The sequence below is a fragment of the Somniosus microcephalus genome, chromosome 6 (genome assembly GCF_052327205.1).
Source record: "Somniosus microcephalus isolate GS21.2 chromosome 6, FLI_Smic_1.0, whole genome shotgun sequence".
Lineage (NCBI taxonomy): Eukaryota > Metazoa > Chordata > Chondrichthyes > Squaliformes > Somniosidae > Somniosus > Somniosus microcephalus.
The window spans coordinates 237,211,189-237,223,548 of record NC_140992.1 but is presented as its reverse complement, the minus strand read 5'-3'; the positions used below and the strand labels follow the sequence as shown (position 1 = coordinate 237,223,548).

Here is a 12,360-nt window from a genome sequence, read left to right as displayed (position 1 = left end):
ATGGTGCTCTTTCTCAACTCCTTTGTCTGTATGTTCACAGCATGTTACAATTTCCAGAGGTAGACCCATACCACCTGTGATTAGAAACTCACACTTACATGCTTACAGTGAAGAGTGATTAGAATCATAGCATCTTACAGCACAGAAGGTGGCCTGTTGTGCCTCTTTGAAGGTCTAATTTAGTTCCACACTCCAGCCTTTTTTCCCCATAACCCTGCAAATTAGTTCTCTTCAAATACATGTCCAATTGCCTTTTGAACGTTCCGATAGAATCTGATTCCAGCACCCTTTCAGGTAGTGCGTTCTAGATCTTAACAACCCTCTGTGGGGAAAAAAATTCTCCTCAGTTCCCCTCTAGTTCTTATGCCAATAATTTTAAATCTGAGACTTCTGATTACCAACCCACTTGCCAGAGGAAATAGTTTCTTCCTACTTGCTCGATCAAAACCCCATATAATTTTGAATACCTCTATTAGGTCTCCCCTTATCTGCTCTAAGGAGAACAATCTCAGCTTCTCCAATCTCCACATAACTGAAGTCCCTGATCCCTGGTATCATCCTGGTAAACCTCCTCTCCAAGGCCTGCATGCACAGGCCTTTAACCAAGATATTTTGCACTGGAGTTGCAGGTGCTGCCTGCCATGTACTCCTGCCCATTCCAAAAGGCAACAAGTATGATTTATAATTGCACAAAAGGAATTTAACAGAATAATCAATAATACAATTGCTTACCCTACACACTGAATTGTCTTACAGTTCTTCCCAAAAGCTTTTCACCTGAGCTTTTAATGGTTGTAATGTGAGTGCTCCTTCACTCCTGTAATAGAGTCCTCCTCTATTACCAATGGAAAAAAACAATGGCTGACACGAGACCTTGGAACTACAGAATAGGGAAAGTTAGCCACCTTTCTATTTTTCCACACGGGCATTTGACAATAACAACAACAACTTGCATTTTTTAGCACCTGTAGTAAAATGTCCCAAGGCGCTTCACAGGCCCGTTATCAAACAAAATTTGACATCGAGCCAGATGTGGAGATATTAGGATGGGTGACCAAATGTTTTGTCAAAGAGGTAGTTTTTAAGGAACAGCCAAGTCTAGAGGTAACAAAGGCATGGATGAGGATTCAGCTGAGCTGAGGCACTGGCCTGTGCTGCTCACACAAATAGAAACACTACTTCTCCCCATCTAAAGCTGCCTCCAGTGACTCCAACAATGTTCAATGTACTTCACCACTTCTGGAATCTTCATATCAGAGTGGAGGGAATATATGAACAGGGAGTTGTAGGACCATTCTCACTACATAACAGGTTACCTGTCTGCCCTCTTAACCACAGGAGATGCATTGCCTGCCAAGACCTATAGGGTAACCAAATGTAAATACATTTCACCATAAACAAAAATGTTATTTTATGCACAGTCTGCAGTGTTCTCCCAGGCAGGGAAAACATTAAGTTTTCGCTATCACAAGTCACAGAATTGAATCTTGAGTGGTTTAATGTCTCGACCGCAACTGCAAGATGTGTTCTATAGAATGAGTCCTTGTTGTGTTCAGCCATTTATTTTGCTGGTGAGTGTGTCATCATGCAGCGACAGACAGCCTCTTGTGGTCAAATCCTTTGTTCTGAGGAACGGTAATATTGAACCATGTAACTTGATGGGCAGTAATATCAATTTTTGTTTTACTGAATGCTTATGGGAAATAGCATAATCTCATGTTTAGATATATCTGCCTTGCATTCATTAAAACTAGATTTGCAAATCACTCCAATGCACACTCCTGTTTTTTCAGCAGTTTGATTATAAGAAACCTATGCTACTCGTACTATTTTTAACTGATTACTTTCCCCCACCTTCAAAACCAAATTAAGTCCAATATTATTTAATTGTGATAACAAGCTTTTACTGATAATAATTGATAAACTAGTGCAAGCTGACCCACAAATATTATGGGGTATGTTCTTAAATTATTTTTATCTCATTTGAAAGGAGCTGAATTTCAGAGGCAAGGTGAGACTGACTGCCCTTGACATCAGCCAAGTGTGGCACCAAGGAGTCCTAGTAATACTGAAATCAATGGGATCAGGGAGAAAACTCCACTGGCTGGAGTCATACCTAGCACAAAGTAAGGTGGTTGTGGTTGTTGGAGGCCAATCATCTCAGCTCAGGACATCGCTGCATGAGTTCCTCAGGACAGTGACCTAGGCCCAACTATCTTTACCTTCATCAGTGGCCATCCCTCCATCATAAGGTCAGAAGTGGGGCTGCTTGCTAATGATTGCATAGTGTTCAGCTCCATTCGCAATTCACAGATAATGAAGCATGCCCGCATGCAGGAAGACCTGATCAACTTCCAGGCTTGGGCTGATGAGCGGCAAGTAACATTCATGTCACAGACGTGAGAGATACTGACCATCTCCAGTAAAAGAGAGCCTAACATTCAGTGACATTACAATTGCTGAGTTCCCCTTCATCAACAACTTGGGGACACCATAGACCAGAAACTTAACTGGACCAGCCATATAAATGTAATGGCTGCTATAGCGGGTCAGAGGCTTGTTTTTCTGGGGCTAGTGGCTCACCTCCTGAATCCCCAATGCCTTTCCATCACTTACAAGGCACAAAACAGGAATGTGATGGAATACTCTCCACTTGCCTGACTGAGTGCAGCTCCAACAACACTCAAGAAGCTCGACACCATCCAGGACAAAGCAGTCCACTTGATTGATGCTTCGCCCACTAGCCTAAACATCCACACCCTCCACCACCGGCATATTGTGGCTGCAGTGCGTACTATCTGCAGGTTGCAGTGCGTACTATCTGCAGGCTGCAGTGCGTACTATCTGCAGGCTGCAGTGCGTACTATCTGCAGGCTGCAGTGCAGAAACTCATCAAAGATTCTTCGGCCTCACTTCCCAAACCCATGTGCTCCAGCACCCAGAAGGACAAAGGCAGTAGTTGCATGGGAACACCATCACTTCCAAGTTCCCCTCGCAGTCACGCACAATCCTGACCTGGAATTGTATCGCCGTTCCTTCATTGTTGCTGGGTCAAAATCCTGGAACTCCCTACCAAACAGCATTGTGGGAGTACCATCACCACACCTGCAGCGGTTCAAGAAGGCCCTCCACCACTCTCGAGGGCTGCTAGGGATGGGCAATAAATGCCAGCGATGCCCACACCAAAGAATGAATTTTTTAAAAATTAAGCAATATTTCAATTACTTCATTGAAAAATGTATTTTTGTTTCTTTTAGCTTGCGATGTCTCAATGTGTCTGCAAACAATCTGGAAACACTGCCTCCTAGCAGTGATACTGAAGAGAGTCTCAGTGTGTTGCAAGAGCTTTATTTAACCGGGAACAACCTGACTGATAAGTGTGTGCCAGTGCTGACTGGGCACCCATGCCTTCGGGTCCTCCATATGGCTTACAACCAACTTCAATCATTCCCAGCCAGGTAAAGCACTATTTCTCTTTGTATAGCAAGGAATCAGTAACTGCTCAACCAATATCTATGGAATCATAAATTTTACCTATGTTTTGAAACTTATTCAACATAAAGGAAATAGTCTTGAACAATTTGGAGGAGTGGATAGGTCATTCACAACTGAAATGTCGTAGCTCAATGACCGATTATATTTAAAACTGGCTGTTTTATGTCTACTTGGGTAAAGCTATTTTGAAGAAATAATACATGATTGAAAATAGTTTGCTGTCCAGTGACTCCTGCCAGAAAGTGCATGTGTGGATATTAAGTGGAAGCTAGATAAGCACATGGGGAGAAAATAATGGAAGGATCTGCTGATGGGGTTAGATGAAGAGGGATGGGAGGAGGCTTGTGTGAAGCATAGACCAATGATCCATTTCTGAGGTGTAAATTCTATGTAATTTCATGTCATACTGAATGAAGACAGTTTTCAGCTTGGCTGTGATGCCCTCTGTGGTTGAATAGCTGCTTTCAATAAAGGCCACTTTTTTGGAGGGGGAGGGGTTGGAGGTGTGGACCACAGAACTGCTGACACCTGTAGAAATATAAGTTAGCATGAGTTACTATCTTCAGGAGAGGTGGAGAGGGAGCAGGAATATTTAACTGCATTAAATTAAGTGCACTGCTTCACTGTTGCCAGCTTAAGTTGAAAATGCAGCTGAGCAAATGATTGGATTGAACTAAATCAACTGTTGTGCTGCATTTGCACATCATGATTGCCCCATGAGTTGCTCATTTAAATTACATCAACAGAAGTTAAGCATATTGCTGCAGCAGTTGTGACTGAAAATGAAATCTAAATAAATTCCTTCAAAATTTAGTTTTTTTAATTTAGCAACTTATTTATTTTACCTTAATTTTTTTTTAATTACACAAGGTCCTGAATCAAAAATAGCTTCTGCACCTTTGCTAAACCTAGGAGACATTTGACACTTCAACAGACTGAGGAATAGCCTTTCCTTTGGCAAATAAGAACTCGCTTCGAGTTTTTCATTGGGCAAAGTTAAAAACTCGATCCACATTAAATTCTTTGCATCAGCATGTGTTGTACCTGTAAACACTGTAATATGATGGACACAGTTGTTATGGAGAACATAAGAAACAGGAGCAGGAGTAGTCCAATCGGTCCCTTGCGCCTGCTCCGCCATTCAATAAGATCATGGCTGATCCAATCTTGGCCTCAACACCACTTTCCCGCTCTCTCCCTACCCCTTGACTCCCTTGTAGTTCAAATGTCTGTCAATCTCCGCCTTGAATATATTCAATGACTCCGCCTCCACAGCGCTCTCGGGTAGAGAATTCCAAAGATTCACAACCCTCCGAGAGAAGAAATTCCTCCTCATCTCCATTTTAAATGGCCGACCCCTTATTCTGAAACTATACCCCCTATTTCTAGGTACCCCCACTTAGGGGAAGCATCCACCCTGTCAATCCCCCTCAGAATCTTATATGTTTCAATAAGATCACCTCTCATTCTTCTAAACTCCAATGAGTATAGGCCCAGCCTGCTCATCTTTTTTGTGCTCATCAACTTTTGTCTATTGGTTCTTGGGGCGAGTACAATTTTTTAAGTTTTAGTAATGGAAAATCTCAGCTAGTAGTAATGTGCTCAGATACAGAGTACAACTTTTTAAATACCCCATTTCAACAATCCTTTACAGCCTTTGATTGAGGTTGCTGACTTAGCAAAAACCACCTATAGTTCAGTAGAATTTGACACTAAGGGCCTGATCTCACTAGGAACTGGGTAAGACTGCCCAAATTCATTTCACTTGATGACATCCACATAGCTTTCAAACATGGACCTATAGAGAGAGGAGATATTCATTTATGGGTCTGGGTTGGATTCAAAGCAAGGTCTCAGATGTGAAAGGAGAATTTGCTAATCTCCTGTACCAGGTAATGATTTGGTGATGTCACATGCATGTTTTAATGGTGTAATTAAATTCTATCCCACTGGTATGCTAATTAGTTTTACTCTCTTCCTTCAGTAAGCTGTCAAAGCTCGAGCTTCTAGAGGAGCTGAATCTAAGTGGGAACAAACTGAAGGCTGTTCCTACCACCATCACCAGTTGCAAGCGATTACACACGCTCATCGTTCACTCCAACAGCATTGCTGTCTTTCCAGAGATCCTGCACTTACCTGAGATCAAGGTGCAAAATGTGGTCTGAGTGGTTCTGATGGTGGTGTTTCATGATGTGTTGTATTCCCCCCAGCACTATGTTTATTTTTCCAGAACATAGTGGCCCTGAAATTCAGGTCGGGGGCTTCCCGTGGGTGCAAGCCCCCGACCTGCACTTACCTTGCGCGCCGGCCGTTGAGCTGTGGACCCCCATGGAATTCTGATCCTAGGCCTCCTCCAACTGCCGGCGCGCAGTGCTTGCGTATCCCAGGGGCGCAGTTAGTTCGATGCGTCCCCTGGGATCACGTGGGCCATGGAGAGCCAATGGTAGCGGGGAATGCTTCCTTCAAAAGTTTGACAGGAAGGGCTGTCAAACTTATAAATACTATAAGCCCCAAAACATCACTAAATCTTCAAATAATTTTTTTTTAAAATCACATTTTTAAAATAAACTATAAATTACATGAAATAACTATTTTAAACAATAATTTAAATTTTTGAAGAAATAATTTTATTTTCTAACGGGGCTAAAAATAAACTTACCTTTCTTTAAATTATTTAAAAATAATTAACCTGTGGAAAAAATGTTTTAATTTTAATTAATTCACCACTTACCTTGTAAAAAGCAGGCCTTGCGACTGCTTTTTACATGTCTAACTTCTGGAGACTTACCCTCCCGGGAAAACCTGCAAAGAAAACGTAAGTTCAATGCGCACGCGCAGCCTCTCCTGCGCACGCGTTTGACCTCTGAACCCCTTCTTTCAGGGGAACGGAAGTGCCGGTTTCCCGCGCATGCGCAGTGCATGCAGGAAACCGGCACTTCCACTGGGCTTACGGGCGAGTATCCCGTGCGTACTCACCCGTGGAGACCCGAATTTCTGGGCCAGTATCTTTTTACACAAAGCCACCATTTATATCTCCTCCATCTTCTCCATTTACGCTATCACTCCGTACTCTTCGCCACATTTCTTCACACGTGTGCGGTTTGGCTTTCCTGTATGGTCGTATTGCCTTCTAATGGTAGGTCTGTGGTATGATTGGCATATGGTATCTTAGCAGATGACTCAAATAAATTGCTGCTAATGTACCCCAAAACTCTCTTACAATTTCCTTATTCTAGCTGGTTTTCCTTCAGATGTAATAAATCTAGGTTGTCATGTTTCTTTATTATGTAACATATTACCATTTGGGAAGATGCAAGTAGAAGTCAAGTTGGAAATTGCAATTTTAAACAATTACATATATGTAGATTTTATTTTGGTTGCAGTGCTGTGGAATCTGGCCACTAACAAAAATTGAGTGGTTGTCAGCACAACACTATGGGCCTCAGGCAAAGAGCTCTGTATTATAAATAGGCTAACCGTGTTTAGGTTTCTGCTGGGCGGATGGTTTAAAATCACCTCCATATTTCAGAATATCGAGGAGGATCTTCTCCAGTTTCTAATTTTCACACTAAGTGATGAGGGGACTATGTTTCAATCTTGTGCCACAATTTGTTTGAGGACTGTGGATGATGACTCTCTGTAAATCATCATTTGCCTCTGCTTTTAATTTCACTTATTATGCAATTTGCATCTGCATTATCATCTGATTTGACTCGGAGTGGAAACTTAAAACTGTGCACCTCTCCCTGCTGCAGTTTGAAATCGTTAGATGGCAGCAAGCAGCTACTACAGTGAACAATTAAAATAATGTGGGCTTCCAGTCAATATTCCTTACCTAATTGTATTTTTTTCCTTTGCTTTATCTCTGGGTAGTTTGAGCTAAACTGTATTGAATAACTGTCGAGTTTATCTATTGGTCATTCATTCTCTTGCTCTGTTGGTATGTGGTTAAGCAAACATTATTGTTCACTCACAGCTGATACCAGTGTTAGCATTAACTTATTTAACTCCAATTTTCTTTGTCCTGTTTTAGCTAGTTGACCTCAGCTGTAATGAGCTTACAGAGATATTGATGCCTGAGACCCTTCCAGCCACCCTGCAGGAGCTGGACTTGGCTGGCAACACAAACCTGGTCCTTGACCACAAGACCCTGGAGATATTCAGGTAGGTACCGTCTTGTTCCGATACAGTGTCAATGCAGGTATAGTTTAAACAATAAATGAAAATTGAAAATGCTGGAAACACTCAACTGGTCAGGTAGCATCTGTGGAGAGAGCCACTGAGTTAATGTTTGAGGTTGATGACCTTTCAACAGAATTGGAAGATGTTAGAGATGAAAAGCAATAAAGCAAGATAAGAGCCAGGGAAAAGTGGGCAGTAAAATAACAAAATGGAGAGGTCTGTGATAGGGTAGAAGGCAGGATTGATTGAATAACCAAACAAAATGATGATGGAGCAAGGCAAAAGGAGGTGATGGTGAGACAAGTATAGAAACAAAAGATAGGTCCAGAGGAGGTGTAAATGGTTACAGCGGAATAGCAGAGTGGGAGGAAAGCATAGAAAATCTAGCAAAGAGAAGACTCCTGTAGCCCAGGAATGTCGCGGACCATGTAGGGCTCAACCTTATGCAATAGCCTTTTATGTGGTATTTTGTCAAAGGCTTTTTGAAAGTAGATGTACGTTCTTGACTGGTCTTCCAACATCCATCAAATTGTAATTTTCTTAAAATTTCAACTAATTTGGTGAGACAGGATTTCTTTTCATGAAGCAGTGCTGAGATTGCCTTTAAAAAATTTTTAAAAACCTTCTCTATTAAGGTGCTCATGCAGTGCATGTTTAATGATTTCTTCTAGCAACTTGCTTATAAACAAATACAAAGTATTGAGCTTGTAGTTTTCTGGTTCTGACTTTTTGCCCTTTAAATATTGGTACCACATGGGCCTCTCCCCAGTCCATGGGAATAAGCCCAGACCCCAGCGATATATAAACAAGTTGCTTGCAGAGCACCGCCCCCATTTATTTGCGAAATCTTGGGTGAATGTTGTCAGGGTCAGCAGCCCAATCCATTTGAGATCCTTGTTCTAGCCAGGACTATAAACTGCATCCACTTTGACGTGTTCAATTATAGCATCAGACCTATGTTGTATTGTTGGTAACCCAGTATCATCTTCAGTAGTCAACATTGATGCAAAGTAGCCATTTAAAACCTCTGCCGCATACTGGACCCTTCAATGACTGTATACGGTGCTTAATGACCATCTGACTAAAGCTGAAGCAGACCTTGCCATTATTGCCAGGCCTATCCACTGTCTTCTTCACCAGTGTCCTTTTGACTGCTCGGATAGCAGCTTTTATTGCTTTCAACTGAGTTTGATACATAATCCCTGTTCTCCTGAGAGTTATTTTCCTTAAACCTGTAAAAAAAATTCTGCATTAGTCCAAGTTGTCTTTGGAGTTAAACCAGAAACTTCTGAAGACTTGTGCTATAATTGTAGAATTGAAAGAGTAGCACTGTGATATCCTACGAAGATTTCTCTTTTTCCTCATTGTGAAATGAGAAGATACTTGATGCATCTTCTGTGAAGCATTGATGCATAAATATATCCACCAAATATGTGATTGGGGCTATTACATCTGTGCTTGGCCACCAGTTTCATCATTTGGAGTGAAACGTACCTTGCCTTTGGTTACATCATGGGTTGCACCAGCACTGCAAATTGGGAAAGTGTACATTCTACTGAACTGCTCTCCCAACTACAGAAAATTGCATAAATCGGATGTTACAAAGGAAATGCCAGAGATGTGGAAAATGGAATTAAAATGGCAAATTGTATGTATTTTCTTTTATTATAGTCATATCACTACCCTGAACATTGATCAGAAGCCTGCTGTACCAACTAGCGATCCAGTAGGAGCTCCAACTCTCTGGAGTCATGGCTATTCTGAAATGGCAGGACACAGAAACAGGTAAGTAAAGTAGCACTGGGCTTGGTTATCGTTTGCTCTTTTTGAGCTAAGTATTGTAAGTTCATTTGTTCATTTTCCCTATGGTGAACTGCAAATTTTTATCCCTTTTTGTCATCGTCAACTTTCCATGGCATTTGACTTGGTTGACTTCTCCGTCTTCCTCCTCTGCAGGAAACAGCGCATGTCTAGTTCCAGTGCTACTTGCCCAATGGAGCTAGCTCTCTAGCAATGGTCGGCATTGGAGTTCCCCAAATATCCTTATCCTTTGTCTTTCATCCTCCTTCATTTACAGGCTGACCCATGGAAACATTATTTGCAAGCATAGGGTCAGTTTCTATATGTATACTGATGACACCCAGCTCTACTTCACTAATTCTGTATTGTAAGACTGATCATCAAGCCTCTGCAACCTCCTCTAGCCTACAAACTCTCCCAGAGAGGCTTTGCTTGGTGACTTTTAGTCATCAAGGTCCTATTCTCTGCAAATCCCTGCCTAAACTCCTTCATCTTGCTACTTTCATCCCTGCCTTTCAAACCCTCCTCAAAGTCTATAATTTTGACAGTGTACTCTTTCACCTCTCCTAATTATACTATCGCTCTATCTATCCTCTGCTTTGTGAAGTGCCTTGCAACATCTTATTACATTAAAGGTACAATACAAATGCAAGCTAAGCTGTAACTGATATTTGCTGAATCTTAAAGGTTACAAAGGTGAAATACATGTACATTTACCAGTGTGTCCCAGTCACCTTGTTAAATCATTGTATACTTTAGAATTGCTAGCTGTAGATTATGCAACAAGAGTGTAAATTTTGTGTTATACTCCTTCTGCTGTGACATGGATAGGGACAGTGCAGTTTGGACAAAAATAGATAATTCATGTTGCTGGAACTATTGTCAAAATAACTGTAATGGTCCTGACCCTAGCAAAAACAAGAACTCTACAAAACAAAATTCTTTGTCATGATCTCACAATGCTTGAACTGCAGTATCATCGCTGATTGCATCTGAACAATGACCAAAAAACTAATGCATGTTAATTTAAAAAGTAATCACTTTAGAACCATAAAAGTTTATGTCACAAAGAAGCTATTTGTCCCATAATATCTGTGCCGCTCTTTGGTAGACAAATCTAAAACTAGTCCTACTGTCCCACTCTTTCCTCATAGACTTGTATCTTCCTCTGCTTCAAATATTTATTACATTTTCCATATACAAATTGCAATGGTCTCTGCCTTAACCATTCCATGCTCTGACAGTCATCTTTGTAAAGAAATTTCTCCTAAGCCTTCGTCTCAATTTCTTGTAACATTAATTGTGCCATTTCTTTGACCTTATCCATTTTGATAAGTGTTTTTATCTGTATATACTTTTAAAATACACAAACACAGTGTTATCACCAGGCACTTGGTGTATTAGGCCAGGTATACCATATTGCAGATAGTGACTGGACCAGTACAATATAAATACAGCTCTTTTCTGGGTATGTGAAAAATTAAAAGGAAAGAAAGCACAGTTACAGCATGATAAAATTGGTAGTGAAATCACACCACAGTAAATACAAACCTTATGAGAAAACAGAACAGTGGGGGCAGAAAAAATATGTGGAACATAGTTATTAGAATGGCTGGGAAACAATGGCTGCTGCTTATAAGGTTCATGAAAGGATCTGAAAAAAATATATAAAAACTGTTAAGTCACTAACTTAATTGAAATGTAAAGCACCTTTCTTCCAGAATTATAAACTATTGAATAGGTTATTCTTCTTCAGAGCCAGATTTTGAAATACATTATTTTAAGTTTCTTTTGGAACCCAACCCGTGCACGAGAAGTCAAAACAAGTTCCCATTTTGTGGCACTGTAAATCATTAAAAAGATAAGCTTGAGTAACTTTCATGGAAACTTTTAAAGTGTATACTGCTAAATTACCCTTTTTTTTTCTATGGAAGTATTCAATTTAAATTTTGGGTGTATACACACAACCTTTTGAGAACTTTTAAAAAGAAAACACAGGCTCAGCAAAGATTTTATCTTCCAGTGTTTACAGACAGAATACGTTACCCCACCCTACTGTTTTACCCTGCATGTGAGACATTGGAAATACAAATGTCCCATTTTTTGAAAAGGAGGATTGCAAATGTTACACCCCTGTTCAAAAAAGCGGAGAGGGATAAATCTGGTAACTACAATCCAAAAAGAACTGGAGGAGGAGGAATGAGGAATTTCTTCACACACAGGATTGTCAGGATGTGGAACACACTACCTGAAAGGGGGCTCACATCAGATTCCATCGTAACTTTTAAAAGGCAATTGTACGTACTTAAAGAGGACTAATTTGCAGGTTTATGGGGATAAAGCTCCTGGGTAGGACTAAATTGGACAGCTCTTTCAAAGAGCTGCCACAGGCATGACATGCCGAATGACTTCCTTCTGTGCTGTAAGATTTTATGACTCTCGTGTAATGCTGAGTGATAACTTGCATCGTTAAGTGGTGCTCACACTAACAATAACACCCATGCTTTACTAAAATCCTGGTGACTATGTATTTTTAGTTTTATTTGGAGGTTTGTGAGTATGAAATCAATTAATAGATGCTGACTATTTTCTCCTGTGTATTGCTTCACAACGATCTTTCTTGAGTTTTTCAAAGAATCAGAATTGAAATAATATATTTTAGACCCTATTCACTCTAAGTTGATTGCTATTCTGTATCTGTGTGGTTGCAAAATAAGTGCCAGTAATTGTCTTTAGACTGCTCATCTGTCCATTTGTGATGTTCTCAGGCAATCATGAATACCAATGTGTGTGGCAAGTATAACTGGCTCCTGCCTAGGTGGATGCACTAATGAAAATGAATGAGGCAAAATATCTCTGAGCTATGCAGAAAACAAGTTTATA

At 40.6% G+C, this 12,360-nt stretch overlaps 1 protein-coding gene across 2 annotated transcripts in view; it reads left to right on the top strand.

The window, feature by feature from the left end:
* phlpp2 (PH domain and leucine rich repeat protein phosphatase 2) overlaps nucleotides 1-12,360 on the top strand; it is a 226,062-nt gene that overhangs the window by 193,765 nt on the left and 19,937 nt on the right. For both annotated transcript variants that reach the window (XM_085991585.1, XM_085991584.1), the window contains 4 exons: nucleotides 3,258-3,458; nucleotides 5,480-5,642; nucleotides 7,529-7,659; nucleotides 9,349-9,462. In XM_085991585.1, the coding sequence (XP_085847711.1) occupies nucleotides 3,258-3,458; nucleotides 5,480-5,642; nucleotides 7,529-7,659; nucleotides 9,349-9,462 (609 nt within the window). The remainder of the gene's footprint in view (nucleotides 1-3,257; nucleotides 3,459-5,479; nucleotides 5,643-7,528; nucleotides 7,660-9,348; nucleotides 9,463-12,360) is intronic.